Source organism: Sorex araneus, chromosome 2, assembly GCF_027595985.1.
Source record: "Sorex araneus isolate mSorAra2 chromosome 2, mSorAra2.pri, whole genome shotgun sequence".
NCBI lineage: Eukaryota > Metazoa > Chordata > Mammalia > Eulipotyphla > Soricidae > Sorex > Sorex araneus.
In genome coordinates this window covers 15,846,836-15,862,447 of record NC_073303.1, presented here as the reverse complement: position 1 = coordinate 15,862,447, position 15,612 = coordinate 15,846,836, and the positions used below count along the sequence as shown (strand labels likewise).

General features: G+C 50.8%; 1 protein-coding gene across 4 annotated transcripts in view; it reads left to right on the top strand.

Annotated features, from left to right (window-relative positions):
- The first annotated feature begins 15 nt into the window (after window positions 1-15).
- GPLD1 (glycosylphosphatidylinositol specific phospholipase D1) overlaps window positions 16-15,612 on the top strand; it is a 65,330-nt gene continuing 49,733 nt past the window's right edge. For 2 of the 4 annotated variants that reach the window (XM_055129472.1, XM_055129471.1), the window contains exons 1-4: window positions 16-655; window positions 4,318-4,400; window positions 5,848-5,903; window positions 11,148-11,226. In XM_055129472.1, the coding sequence (XP_054985447.1) occupies window positions 360-655; window positions 4,318-4,400; window positions 5,848-5,903; window positions 11,148-11,226 (514 nt within the window). In that variant the 5' untranslated portion in view covers window positions 16-359. Of the gene's footprint in view, window positions 656-3,036; window positions 4,401-5,847; window positions 5,904-11,147; window positions 11,227-15,612 lie in introns of those variants that run through there. The other 2 variants (XM_055129475.1, XM_055129473.1) reach the window with 2 other exon arrangements.

Below are 15,612 nucleotides of genomic sequence, written 5' to 3'. Positions count from 1 at the left end.
CGCGGGAACGCGCCGGGACGCGCGGGGAACGCTCGGGGACGCTCGCGGATGCGCGGGGAACGCTCGGGGACGCGCCGGGAGCGCTCGGGAACTATTGGGGACGTCCTGAACGCGCTGGGAACGCTCTGGAACGCGCTGAGACGCGCCAGGAACGCTCGGGAACGCGCCGGGGACGCCCGGGAGCGCGCCGGGAGCGCTTGGGAACTCTTGGGGATGTCCTGAAAGCGCCAGGAACGCTCAGGGACGCGCTGGGACGCGCCGGGAACGCTCGGGGACGCCCGGGGACGCGCCGGGAGCGCTCGGGAACTCCTGGGGACGTCCAGAACGCGCCTGGAACGCTTGGGGACGCCCGGGACGCTATGGGAACGCTCCGGAACGCGCCCTCTACTTGCGCCTGTAGCGCGCTGGGTCCGGGTCTCTCTGCTCCCTGCACCTCCTGGCCCGGGAAAGGGGGGACCTGGGGGGCCTGGAAGGGCTCGCGGGGACGGGCACCTGCGCGCCACACCATCCTCCCGGCTGCCCTTTCATCTGGGATGATCTCAGTCCCGTGTCCTGAGAGCTCTGCACAACTGCCCCCTCTCCCCATCAAATCACCTCCGCCGTGGACTCCGGGCTTGGATGCGCAGGTGCCCGGGTGCCAGCCGCCAAGGGCAAGGTCACGTTTGCTCATCGCCGCTGTCCAGCTTTGGGGGAGGGCGCGGGTTTGCTGGGCCGCTGAACTCCGCCTGGGCGTTTTGCTGCCTGGATGATTTTGTGGGGGGTGTGTGGGGAGTGGGGGGTGGGGGTGGGAATCTGGGTATTCTCTCTGTTAATTGGCCGCAGAGAGGCACCTTTGGAGGCAAACAAGACTTGGGTCCCGGCTCAGGATAAACTGGGTCGACCTTTGAGCAATTGCTTAGCCTCAGCCCTCGCGTGTTTGTAAAAGGGCCTGTAAAACCTACCACTCCCCTCCCCGCTGTGGTTCAGTTGCGAGATGCTGCTAAATGCCGGAAATCGCAGCGTCCACGGTGATAGTAGCATGAGCCCCCCCTAAAGATGAAAACGAGGCCACCCAGGAGTTTGTCAAAAATCCAGTCAACCAGGGTGTCATTAGCATCCGTCGGGTCCAGGCGGGTCGCCCCCTGGATCCCATTCTTCACTCCCCTGTCATTTGGGTCTGAAACCTCAAACTTCACAAACGGCAGCGAGCGCGACCTTGGTGAGGTTGGACAGTGAAGGAGCAGCCCTGTGCGTGGGAGGTGCGAGCGCAGAGACGCTCGGCCTGTGCGCTGAGCTTTCTTGATTCCTGTCGCGTCTCTGGCCATAGCCGTTCTGGTACTTGATATTTTGAGTTTTGTTTTGGCTGAGCCGAGGCCACTTCGTCTCGGAGTCACTCACCTCTGGCAGAGGTGGGAGTGCAGAACTTAGTCTTTGTGTATGTGTGTGAATATGGGCGGGAATGTTTTTTTCTTTTTGGGTCACACCCGGCAATGCACAGGGGTTCCTCCTGGCTCTGCACTCAGGAATCATCCCTGGCGGTGCTCAGGGGACCATATGGGATGCTGGGAATCGACCCCGGGTCGACCGCGTGCAGGGCAAATGCCCTTCCCGCTGTGCTATTGCTCCAGCCGCAACATTGTTTCCTTCTGGATCTGTTGAAGGAACTAGGGAAGCCTTGATGGTTTTACCCCGGGACCGAGAAACTGGTGTGCTTTCACCTCCTGCCTGCAGAGGGCGCTCCATACATGCTAGCCGATTTCAACTGTCCTGGGCAAAATGCAAGAACTTGAAACCCAGAAAAGTGAAGTCAAAGGTGGCTGTTTCTTTCGATCCAAAAAGACTCTCTTTATCTTTCTAAGGTTTTGCGTCAGGTGGTCCTCCACCCGCCTCCGTTTTTCTGACCTTGCCGTTAGACTGTGTGGGCAAACAAAACAGCACCCAGGGACCGCCTAAAAAATGTTTCAGTACTTAGAGGCACGCACAAAAAATGTTTCACTTTGGGCTGGAGAGCTAGTGCAGCAGTAGAATGTTTGCCTTGCACTGTGGGTTCAATCCCTGGCACCTCATATGGTCCCCTGAGCACTGCCAGAAGTAATTCCTGAGCACAGAGCCGGGAGAAACCCCTGAACGTTATTGGGTGTGCCACTTCAACCCCATCCTAAAAAAAAAAAAAAAAAAAAAAAAAAACCCAAAAAACTCCACAAAGGTTTCATTTGTAAAACCAGAAGGGAAAAAATAGAATGTTTTGGCCACATGGTTAAGTGTTTATCAAATGGAGAAGGTGATTCATTTATATGAAGGATGGCTCCCACGCGGTCAAAAATGCTTGGAGCCTGGAAATTCATGCCAGCCTCATTGTCAGGCTGTCGAATGCCCTCTGAAGGGCCACTGGGAGTAGGGTCGGTCCCCTCCCAGCTCCTTCTGTGCTCTCGGCTGTCCTGATGTCCCCAGAGCGCGGCTGGGTACCGCTCCCAGAGCTGCAAGGATGCATGGGACCGTTTCCTCCTTTCTCTTCAGCCTGCTCGTGTCCGGGCACCTGCCAGCACTCCGAATTCTAATCCCTTCAGCTATCCCCTCAGGACACTTGGAAGACAGAGATCACTCTGAGCTCACGTTGTTGTTCTTTTTTTAATCCTAGAAGCTTCTGGACAATAAATCTTTAGCTCACTGAACTCCGCCTTTGCTTCAAAAACCCCACCCAGATTTGCTTGTGAGATTTATTGCTACTGTTTTGGACATATTGAATAAGCCACGGGGAGCTTGCCAGGCTCTGCCATGTGGGTGGGATACTCTCGGTAGCTTGCCGGGCTCTCCGAGAGGGAGGGAGGAATCGAACCCGGGTTGGCCGTGTGCAAGGCAAACGCCCTACACGCTGTGCTATCGCTGCAGTCCTTTATGACCTAGGTTAATGATAATCTAAGATGTCCTGCTGACAAATTGCAAGAATTTTTTCTTGATTTTTTTTTGGGGGGGTTGTTGTTGGGGGCTGCCCAGCAGTCTTTGGGGGGGCTATTTTTGGCTCTGTGCTTGGGGGTTGCTTCCTGGTGGGGCTGGTGAAAGGATCGAACCCGGGCTTCCTCTAAGCAAAGCATAAAGTTGATCCCTTTGTACTACCTTTGCAGCCCCTCGGGGTTATTATTTGGGGGTCCAGTGCTTGGGTCATGCCTGGTGGTGATCAGGGCTTTCTCCTGGCTCTGTGCTCAGGGAGTCACGTGTGGAGTTGCTCAGGGGACCCTGTGTGGTGCTAGGGATTGAACCAGGCCGGCCCCGTGCAGGGCAAGCACCTACCTGCCGTCCCATCTCCGGGTCTGCCCGGCCCTTGGTCCTCATGAAGTGGATTCCTTGAGGATTCTTCTCTCGGGACTGCGCTGCAGGTTCCAAAGGAAATCTGGCTCCACGCCATCCCATTTCCTGTGCATCTCTTCCCCCCGAGCAGCCGCTACCACCCCTGCCCGCTCCAAGCCCTCTGGTCTGGTCTTTTCCGTGTCCCCCCCCCCACTCACCCCCAACTCCTGGCTGCGCACCCTCCCTCCGCTCCCGCCCTCCAGCTCAGGCTGCAGGAACCTGACCCCGTGGGGCCGATAGGTCAGAGGCAGAGAGACGAGAGCGGCTGCTCTTGTGCAACCGCGGCCCGTGCTGGTATCTGTTGCCAAACCCCGGGAGCGGAGCCGGTTCCAGCAGGCCGTCGGCACAGCCTGTCTGGCTCTCCTGGCTGCGGGGCTGAGGGAGCCCCGGGGAGCCTATGTGTGAGGATGACGGTGCGCCCCAAATCAGAGCTTGGAAGGTGAGGCGGCCGGGGACGGTGACTCTGTGCCCCGGCGGGGGCAAGTTTCTTGGGTTTGTTGTTGTTGTTGTTGTTGTTTTGGTTTGGGAGCCACACCTGGCTGTGCTCAGGGCTGACTCCTGGCTCTGTGCTCAGGACCGACTCCCGGTGGCACTCAGCTGGGACCAAACATGGGTTGGCCAAGTGCAAGTGCAAGCCTAGTGCCTTCCCCACTGTGACTATCTCTGTCTCTGTCTCTCTCAAAAAAAATTAGAGACAACTTTGCTCGAATCCCTGAACCCGTTGCCAAAGAAATGCAGAGCAAGCCTGGCTCAGAGTTGGCCTGGAGCCCGGGTGGCTCATCCCGGGGCCTTTTGCTCTCCCGGCTAGACGCTGTGTTTGCTGTTCTGGCAGAGCTGAGTGGCGCAGACGCCGAGGACTCTCGGGGGGGAAGTGATATTCTTTGGGCACCGGGCTGGGTTTCCTGTCACCTGCTCCCCAGCATCGCTGTGGGTCTGGGCCCGGGTTGCAGCTGTGAGCGGAGCGGGGAGTGACGAGAGGATGTTTGCTTGCAGCCTCTGGGCCGGCCTGCTGCTGGGACTGGCCGCTCTCTGTCCCCGAGGGGCCCCGTGTGGCATCTCCACGCACATCGAAATAGGTGAGTGCACCGCGGGCTGTGGAGATGGCGGAGATGAGAGAGGCGGGTGGCAGGGCTGGGGCAGCGGGCTTGGGGCCAGTAGGGGGACAGGAAGCCGGAGACTGGAGGTGTCTGAGGTGCTTCTCCGGGAAAGCAGTTGGAGTTGATGATGCAGAAGTAGTAGAGGGTGGGCAGGGGAGGGGGCTCGGGGCGAACTGTGGCAGAGGTAAGGGGTGCATTGCAGCTCTTTCTCTCTCTCTCTCTCTCTCTCTCTCTCTCTCTCTCTCTCTCTCTCTCTCTCTCTCTCTCTCTCTCTCTCTTTTTCCTTTTTGGGTCACACCCGGCGATGCACAGGGATTACTCCTGGCTCTGCACTCAGGAATTACTCCTGGCGGTGCTCGGGGGACCATGTGGCATGCTGGGAATCGAACCCGGGTTGGCCACGTGCAAGGCAAACACCCTACCCACTGTGCTGTCACTCCAGCCCCTCTCTCTCTCTTTTAAATGAATCGCTGTGAGATGCAATTACAGACTTACAGACTTTTGTGATTATGTTTCAGTCATACAATGATCAAATACCCATCCCTCTACCAGTACCATTCTCCATCACTAATGTTCCCAGTATCCTCCCGCCACCTCCCCATTCTCCACCCCCCAACCCCCCGCCTCTGTGGCAGGCACATTCCCTTTTACTCTCTCTCTCCTTTTGGGTGTTATGGTTTGCAATACAGGACATTTCAGTTCTTTTATATTTCCTAACACTTGGAAGTGTACAAGGGACGCATGTGCGACCCCCGGGCAGAGGAGCTTTGGTGGAGGGGAGTTCGAATCATCACTGGTGTTAGAACGCCCAGAAGGGTGGTGGGGTGGGAAGCAGGGTGGGGGGAGGGGGAGGACCAGGCAGCTGCCAGAGAGCCCAGGGCAAGGGCAGAGGGATTTGGAGCAAGGTGAGTCGGGGCACAAAGACTTGATTCTTGAATGAGGCGTATTTGTAAATTTTTTAAATTTTTGACTCATGGAAAATGTGAAGAAAGTATAAACAGTGCGATGGGGTTGCAGTGTGTGGGAGGGGGGGCTGTTGCAGTTACGGCAGCTTCTGGCTTTACTTTTTTGTTTGTTTGTTTTTCTTTTCGGGTCACACCCAGCAGTGCACAGGGGTTCCTCCTGGCTCTGCACTCAGGAACTACTCCCGGCGGTGCTGGGGCACTGTATGGGATGCTGGGAATCGAACCTGGGTCTGCCGCGTGCAAGGCAAACGCCCTCCCCACTGTGCTGTCACTCCAGCCCCTGGCTTTACTTTTGTTAGGTTAGAAACTCTCCACCTCTAGGAGGTGTAACAAGACTATTGATACTGTTGTAAAAGATAGAAACAAATTATCTTATGTTCACATTTTTCCTGTTAAGTGATCTTTCGGAAGTGGTTTTCCTTTTAGTTGAACGTACTTGGTTTCTACGTTTATTTCTCCAGGACACAGGGCTCTAGAGTTCCTTCAGCTTCACAACGGACGTGTTGACTACAAGGAGGTATGAAATTTGATTTTTTTAAAAAGTCATTTACGTGTTTTAACTATATCCCACAGGTCCTAACATATTTACCCATCCCTACTTGCCCCTATTCTGATCCTTTATACTCCTCTGGTTCTACAGCTAAATGACTTTGTGAGACAAGGATAGGATTTTTTTTTTCTTTTTGGATTATTCCCTGTGATGCTCAGGAGTTACTCTTGGCTCTGTGATCAGGAATCACTCCTGGTGGTGCTCGGGGGGCCATACGGGATGCTGGGAATTGAACCTGGGTTGGCCATGGTTAAGGCACATGCCCTCCCCACTATACTATCGCTCCAGCTGCGAGGATGGTTCTTAAATATTGATACTTGGTAAGAGTGGTTAATGTTCTCTGCTCGCCTCAGAATCCGGTCAGACTAACCTCCTGATAAGCTGGAATGGAAGCAAGAAAGTAAAAGGACTAAAATCTGCTATATTTCCAATCCCCCTTTCTTCATTTGTTTTAACCCCCTTGACTGCCAGTTTAATAGACCCTCCTGGGGGAAAAAACAATATTCATGTTTGATTGCCCCATTTATAATGAAAAACAAACAGTCACCAACCAAGTAGCTGCCATTGATGATTTCATGGTAGACACATCACTTCCTGCTTAACCTCGTGGAAAGAAAGTATGCATGTGAGCCAACTTGGCCTCACCATCCTTATGAATTAATACACCATTTCCCCCTCAGCTCTCTGTATTATTCTCTGATTCATTTCTTAAGTCCAAGTCTTTTTTTTTTTATGTAGGAGTACTACTATTTATTCAGCCATTGATGAAGCTGATTAAGATGATTGAAGCAGGCATGAACTCCACATTACTTTTTTTTTTTGCTTTTTGGGTCACACCCGGCGATGCACAGGGGTTACTCCTGGCTCTGCACTCAGGAATTATCCCTGGCAGTGCTCAGGGGACCATATGGGATGCTGGGAATCGAACCCGGGTCGACCACATGCAAGGCAAATGCCCTACCCGCTGTGCTATCGATCCAGCCCCTCCACATTACTTTTGTCTTAAAATTTTTTTAAATTGGGGGCTGGAGCAATAGCGCAGTGGGTGGGGCACTTGCCTTGCACGTGGCCGACCCAGGCTGACCCAGGTTCAATTCCCAGCATCCCATATGGTCCCCTGAGCACCGCCAGGGGTAATTCCTGAGTGCAGAGCCAGGAGTAACCTCTGTGCATCGCCGGGTGTGACCCAAAAAACAAAAACAAAAAAAAATTTTTTTAAATTGGATATCTATGAGATAGACCCTTCCAAAGCTGTTCATAGTTGAGTTCCAGTCATACAGTGATCCAGTACCCATCCTTCCACCCGTGGACATTTCCCACCATTTATGTCCCCCGTTTCCCTCCCACCATCCCCCGACACCCCACCCCCGCCCCCAGCCTCCCTCTATGGGAGGCACTTTCCTTCCTGCTCTCTCTCTCCTGTTAAGTCCAAGTCTTGACAGCGTGTGTATACGCTCTAGATGGATTAACAAGGATCAAGCCAGGAACACAGAACTCTGGCCAGGCCTGCAGAGATTGTACAGAAGTGCCTGTTTGTGGGGCTCGATGCAGCCAGTCAGCATCTGTCAGGCCGTTTCCTACGAGACCTCTTCAGCGGCCAGGCCAGCAAGGCCAGAGGTCACCCCGCAGCAGGTTGTGGTGGGAGCAAAGGAAACCGCAGAACACGGAGATGTAGAAGAGACAGGGATTTGGTGAGCTTCATAGTTAACACGGGAAGTACATGAACATTCTAAGTGTTGGTGGCTTTCTGGGGTGACATCAGTATCTCACTATGACAGATGCTAAGGAGAAGCACGTGTGTCCATTTAACATGTTTTAAGTCAAGGGGCTGGTGTGATAGCACAGTGGTAAGGGTGTTTGCCTTGCATGCAGCTGTCTTGGGTTCGGTTCCCAGCATCCCATATGGCCCCCCAAGCACCGCCAGAAGCGATTCCTGAGTGCGTGAGCCAGGAGTAACCCCTGTGCATCGCCAAGTGTGACCCAAAAAGAAAAACACACACTCACATGTTTTAAGTCAAGTTGAAGGGGTCAGAGGGATGGCATAGGGGTGAACGTGCTTGCTTTCATGCCCCCAATTCCAGTTCAGTCTCCATACACCTTCACTGGCCCCTCCCCCACAGAACCACCAGGGGCCATTCTTTTTTTTTTTCCAGGGGCCATTCTTGAGCACAGAGCTAGGAGTACCTGCTACCACTGCCAATTATGGCCCAAACCTCCATCATCCAAAATTAAAGTCGAGGATATAAGTTTTCCTTTACTCGAAAATCACTCTGCACACTCTCAGGATCAATTGCCCATCAATAGGCAGAGTCTTATTTCTCTTTGGTGTCTGTCTGTCTTTTTTGTCTTTTGGGGGCCACGTAGGCGGTGCTCTGACCTTACTCCTGGTTCTGTGCTCAGGGATCATTCTGGTAGGTTTGGGAGACCATGTGCGGTGCCAGGGATTGAACTTGGGTCGATTCTGTGCAAGGCACGCACCCTACCCACTGTACTATCTCACTGGCCCCCTTGGTAACCTCAGTTCTGGTGCCAGAGCCCAAGGGTTTGTTTTCACTGCACACTGTTCATTCCTTTGCTTTGTTTCTTCCGATACCACCTATGAGTGAGATCATTCAGTATCTTCCTTTCTTCTCCTGACTTATTTTACTTAACATGACACCGCCTAGTTCTAGCCAGATTGTAGGAAAAAGCAAGATCTCATCTTTCCTCAGAGCTGAGCAGGAATCCGAGGTAGAGAAATTGCCATCATTTCTTCACCCATCCCTCTGAATTTGGGTGTTTGGGGCATTTCCAGATCTTGGCTCTCTGTCCTTCGCACGGCAACGAACTAGGCATGCGTGCCTGGACCTTTCCCAATGAATGATTTTGTGTCTTTGAGGGTGATGCCCAGGAGTGGGGTCACGGAGTCATATGGACATTCTGTTTTTAGCTTATTGAGAAGTTGTCACACCACTTTTCCATAGAGGCGGAACCCGGGGCCATTCCCACATACCGTGATTGTTCCCTTTTCACATCCTCATTAGCTCTGGTTGCTTCAAGTGTTTTGTTGTATAGAGGAAGAAGAATGGGGAAGAGCAATCAAGTGCAAGGGTCCCTGGGTGTTACTCTTTAACTCGTGATGCAGGAGGTACCTGCCACATTTTCACAAACCTAAATCTCCTGCCTGCAAGCCAGGCCCTTTACCCCTGAACCACATCCCTGGACCCCTCAGACTCAAACCACTAGTTTAACAGCCAACGGCAGTTCTTGCCTGGGGTAATTATTATGGTGATGTTACCAAATGTGTTGATCTGCTTCTATCAGTCCTTCTACATTTATTAGTTGACATGCTGCTGAAAGGTAGGGCATTTCCTCTTTCTTTATTAATGCGTTATTTTATCAGAATACATTCATATACTTCTATTTTCTTCAGTATTTTATAATACATTACTGTCATTGTTTTTTTTTTTCTTTTTGGGTCACACCCAGTGATGCTCAGGGATTACTCCTGGTTCTGCTCTCAGGAATCACTCCTGGTGGTGCTTGGGGGACCATATGGGATGCCGGGGATTGAACCCAGGTTGGTCACATGCAAGGCCAACGCCCTTCCCGCTGTACTATCACTCCGGCCCCTACTGTCATTATCTTGATGTTCAAATTGTCTTAACTTTTGCTTCCATTTGGCACTAACAAAATAACTCTGTCTGCCTTCCTGCCTTCCTGCTTTTCTGTTACCAACTTAAAACCACAATTTCACACAAAGTATCTCCAATTACAGTCCATCGCCATGGGACTTCATCTAAATTCTCCGAGTCCCTACCGATGATTTTCTTCTCTAGGTTTACTGACTAGTCTTGGCCCATCCCTCCATCCCCCTCACTACCAGCTGGATCCCTGTGACCCAGAAATAGCCCCTCCCCCCAGCCAGAGACGACACGGATAGCTGCGCAACGATGAACACCCTTATGAGCTTATATGTTTCATGACAAATTCTTAAGTATCCCGGGTTCAGAAACGGATTTGCTTTAGGGTTTAAAAATTCTTTCTTTTTTTTATTACGGGGGAGGATTGGGCAATCCCTGGCAGTACCAGGGGCTTACTCCTGTGTGCTCAGAGGTCAGTCCTGGAGAGGCTGTGGGGACCATGCGTGGTGCCAGCGATCGAACCCAGCTTGGCATCGGGCAGGGCAAGTGCCTTGCCCACTGTACTGTCTCTCCAGGCCTCTAATTTCGTCCTTCATTCCTCATCACACGTTGAGTTATCGAGAATGCTTGCGTCTGTGTACTTCCTTGCTATCTTACTGTCTTCTTTTGCTATCACACTGTTATTTCCTTGCCTAGACACATTTTTATATCTGAAGGACACAGCTGCTTTGTATTTCTCTCCCTCCCCTGCCCACCTTCCCAGGAAGTTTCCTGATTACTTTGCGGACAGGGGTCCTTTCGAAACTTCGTGTAGAGTTACTTTTTTTTTTCTGTTGAAAAATGACGCTTTTAAAATGTTGAAATAGAAATGTGACTTTTTATGTTGAAGTAGGAGACTTTCATACGTCATTCTCTCTGGGAGATGTCTTTTAACCAGTCTTAATGTACATAAGAAGAGCAGTGACTGGAAGTTGAATATTAATTAATTTTTGGTGTGTGTGTGTGTGTGTGTGTGTTTGTGTGTGGGTGGAGGGGTTGGGCCACACCTGGATGTGATCAGGTGTCATTCCTGGCTCTGCTCAGGGATCACTCCTGACAGTGCTCTGGTCTGAAATACCGTTTGTGGTGCAAGGGATCAAAGCTGGGTTGGTTGGCCATGTGTAAGGTAAGCACCTAACTCACCGTCTCTCTGGCCCCAACCAGTAATATTTGTAAGTGTATGTGTATGTTCTGTGTTTTCCTCACTTTATTGATTTACACCGGATCATCAAAATCTTTCCATGAGCCAGATACAAGCCAATCGGAGAGCTTTAGGGAAATCCTGTTTCTCTGAGACAGAAAATAAGACAGGGGAAATTCAAATAGGAGATTTGGGATTTTTTCTTAGTCTGTGTCTGCTAGGAAAGGACCTGAAGCTTTATACTACCGTGTGTGAGCTTGTATTACGCATGATCATTTATTATTTAGTTAACTTTTGCCTTCTTTCCTTCCTCCCTCCTCTGTTCATATACTCGGTGGTTCTAGAATTCTACAGTTGGAAGTGGGCAGGGTCTTTGCCCACTAATCTCTCTATTTCCCTGCTCCCCAGCTGTTACACGAACACCAGGATGCGTACCAGGCCGGGACGGTATTTCCGGATTCATTTTACCCCAGCATCTGTGAAAGCGGTAAGACAAGCATTTTGAACCAAATGATGCCATTTTTACTTGAATATCTATGACTGAAAAAAAAACAACAGTGTATTATTGGGGCTGAAGCAATAGTACAGTGGGAACGGCATTTGCCTTGCACACGGCCAACCCAGGTTCAATCCCCAGTATTCCTCATGGTCCTTCAAGTATACTGCTAGGAGTAATTTCTGAGTGCAGAGTCAGGAGTAATTCCTGAGCATCACCAGGTGTGACACCCCAAACAAAACAAAAAATATAATGTATTATTTTGCAGAAGAAGGGCTGTGGTTATATTTTGTGATTACATATCTATCTTTGTGTCGATAATTTATCTGTCATTTATATGTGTGTGAATATATGTATGTGTATATATGTATATGTACATATGTGTATGTATATACATATACATATATAGCACAGCAAATTACTTTTCCACTCCTGCTGACCAATGAATTAGTTCATACAGTTGCCTTTTAAATCTAATTAAACTTTTCAAAGTTCAGAGACCTTTATTCTAAGTACCTTTACTCATTTGGCTACTCCGTGGCAGGAGAACACATTTAAAAGGTAACCCTGAAAGCAGAGCCGGGAGTCTCGACCATTGCCAGGTGTGGCCCCCTCAAAGCAAAAGCCCCCCAAAGAAAGTCAGCTGACAGGAGTGCTTTGAAAACATCTCCTTTGTGTTGTCATGATCACGTGGGAACTGGAAATGTCACTTACACACTGAGTGCGCTTCCATTTATATATATATATATTTTTGTATATATATTTTTTGGGGGGGAGGGGAGGGCTGGAGCAATAGCACAGCAAGTAGGGCATTTGCCTTGCACGTGGCCGACCTGGGTTTGATTCCTCTGTCCCTCTCGGAGAGCCCGGCAAGCTACCGAGAGTATCCCGCCAACACGGCAGAGCCTGGCAAGCTCCCTGTGGCGTATTCGATATACCAGAAACAGTAACAACAAGTCTCACAATGGAGACATGACTGGTACCCACTCGAGTAAATTGTTGAACAATGGGATGACAGTGCTACAGTGCTACATATATTTTTTGACCTTTTGGGTCATACCAGCAGTGCTCATGGGTTAGTCCTGGCTCTGCACTCAGAAATCACTCCTGGCGGTGCTCAGGGGACCAGATGGGATGCCAGGGACTGGACCCGGGTGGGCTGTGTGCAAGGCAAACGCCCTGCCCGCTGTGCTATAGCTACAGCCCTTCCACTTCTTTATTGGGCCACTTAACATGCCACTCTGTTGTCAATTGTTGAGCAAGTCTGTGCTGTCGCGTTACCAGTAAACCAGGTTTATGGGCCTGTATCCATCAGGGCCCCAGGGGGACCCTGAATCATTGTGGGGGCTGCTTACACGCCTCCTCCAGCGCCAGGACACAGGAAAACTCGGGAGCAAGGGATGGGGAGGAAGAAGCTGCTGGAATTGCAGTGTGGTGGAGGGACAGCCTCCGGGCAGGGGCTGGGTTCAGTCTCAGACATGGCGACACACCGGCACCCACACTCACGGAGCTGAGATTAGAACCCCAGTCTCTCTTCCTTGACTCACACTTCCTGTTGGATTTCCTCATTGGCCAAACTCAACCCAAACAAAGTCAGAAGGCAAAGAACCTGGTGGAGGGGGACCCCCCAGCCCAGCCCAGACACACGGTCCAAGGTGGAGGGCACCCAGAGGGGACCTGCGTGCGGAGTGGGGGTTCAAGGAAGGACCCCGGTACACTGACTCATCATGGCGCCCCTCATGGAGTCTTAGAATCATCAGCCGTTATTTCCGGAAACATGCAGGGCGGCTCTGGACATTTCAGTCACTCCCCGAGATCGTCTTATCTTAAAAGGGGGATTTTTGAGAAGTCAAGCTTGAGAAACATTGCTTTAGATATGCTATCTTTAAAGATAGACCAAGGTTCTGGCCAGAGTGGGGAGGGACTGCAAGCTCTCTGGCACTTTCTGTTGATTCCGTTTTCAAATGTTTTGCTATTTCTTGGAGGGCTCTGGGTGACCCCCAGCAGTGCCTCCGGGCCAGGCCCAGCTCTGTGCTGGGGATCGTTCCTCGTGGTCCTTGTGGTACTGGGGACGGAACTGAGGTCACCCATGCAGGATGAGGGCCTTAACTCCTGGGCTATCATTCTGACCCCTTTATGTTTTTTTTTTTTTTTTAGATTTTTAGAACTCTCATTTTCAGAATGAAAACAACCTGGTAATGTGTGATACTTTTATTGTTTTTTTTTCCTTCTTTGTGAGTGCCAATGTCACTGTTTTGGGGGTTCTTTTATTTATTTATTATATCTATATCTTTAATAAAGCAACAAATACCTTCTTGGATGTAAAGATCAGCACCAGGGTGGGGCTGATAACCCAGACGTTCAGTTCAAAGAGCCGTACCCTTGTGCTCTTGGCAGGGTATTTGGATGACGTTCCCTGGAGATTTTTATCAGTGTCTCCAAATAAGAGCAAATTCCACAGTCATTTTTCTCTCCCTTCTTTGATGATTCGCTTTAAAAACAATTTAAAAAATTATAAAACTTGATAACTTACCAAGTTGTTTCTAATACAGTTGTTTCAGGCATTTAATGTTCCGACACCAATCCCACCACTGGTGCGACCCTCTGTCCATCAGCGTCCCCAGTTTTCCAAGCCCCTCCCCCAGCCTGCCCCCTTAGCAGGCACAGATAAATTTACTTCATATTGTTCATTACCACACAAAGGCAAGTGGAATGATCAAAACTTGGATCAATAAGAGTCAACCAATGATTCCTGTTCCATCTCCTAATGGTATTACTGAAATCTTTGTCTGAGGATCTGCCAGCAGGTTGGTGCCAGTGGAGCCTTTGCTGGTATAGTTTAGATTCCTGAGCTTGGGGGGCTTCTCTGCATCCCTCCCATCACACTTGCTGTGATCACACTGGACTGCAGCACCGGGAAATTTGGCAGCGTCGCTCTTCAGGAGCTCTGAACAGAGGCTTGGTGCCAGCTCGGTGAGGTTCGCTCATGGAGCTGGGCCATTTCTATGTCGGAGGGTGTCAGGTGTGGCCGAGGGCTGCCGTGCCTTCAGGCAGAAAGGGGGTATCCCCCGCCCCCATTCCGAGCAGGCCTCAGCATCGCCAGCCTGGGCCCGTCTACCTGGGAAGATTTAGAAGAAGTATCAGGTTCTTTCTGAGATTAGTTGTGGAGCTGGACCATTTCTCATGTTGGCTGCTGGGTTTCTGGTAGTGGGGAGGGGGAATCCGCCCATCCCCATTCCAAGAATACTCCACAGTTTCCAGACCATAGGCCTGTCCCACTGGCAAAGATGCATTTTTTTCCTTTTTTGGGTCACACCCAGTGATGCTCAGGGCTTACTCCTGGCATGTTCCGTCCCTCGGGACTTGGTCAACATGGGAAGCCGGGAGAGGGTGCTCGAGTGAAAAGGAGACAGACACAAGAAGAAAGAGACAGACACAGACGGACACAGAAGAATGGGAGCAAGCTCCAATTTTATTTCTCTTAAGCTAGTTTTTTATAGTTGATTATACGAGGAAGTGGGCAGAATGGGGCACTAGCAAAGAATGCAAAAGTTCAATGAAACTGGAGGTGGGCCCTGATGGCAGTTACTCTGGGCATTGTTCTGCAACCTCCAAAAGGTACTTTGATATTTTCCCCAAGAATTGGTTGTTCCTTAGTTCCAGGTCAGGTTGTACTGAACATATTGGTTCCCCGGCATTGGTTCCTGGCGGTTCCCAGGCATTGGTTCCTGGCACTGGCAGTGCTGGGGTGACCATATAGGATGCCAGGGATTGAACTCAGGTCAGCTGCGTGCAAGGCAAACGCCCTCCTCGCTGTACTATCGCTGATGATGCATTCTTTCTGAGATTAGCCGTGGAACCAGGCCCTTTCTGTGTGGGAGGGTGTCGGGTGTAGTTCCGGAATGCTGTGCTGGGCAGGGCCCTGCCTGTTTCCGTTCAGAGAAAGCCCCAGAGTTGTCAGCCCAGATGGGCCTACGTGAGAAGATTTGGCGGGGACTCACTTCTTTTTTTTTTTTTTTTTTTTTTTTGCTTTTTGAGTCACACCCGGCGATGCATCAGGGGTTACTCCTGGCTCTGCAGTCAGGAATTACCCCTGGCCGTGCTCAGGGGACCATATGGGATGCTGGGAATTGAACCCGGGTCGGTCGCGTGCAAGGCAAATGCCCTACCCGCTGTGCTATGGCTCCAGCTCCCGGCGGGGACTCACTTCCAAGGCTCATTTGGAAGCGCTTTACTTCATGGCGTTATAGCGAACTCTTTGTTTCTATACTCATGGTGTTTAATTTTATTTTCATTTACTTTTTAATTGAGTCACCATAGCTATAGTTACAAAGCTTTCATGATTGAGTTACAGTCATACAGTGTTTGAACACCCAC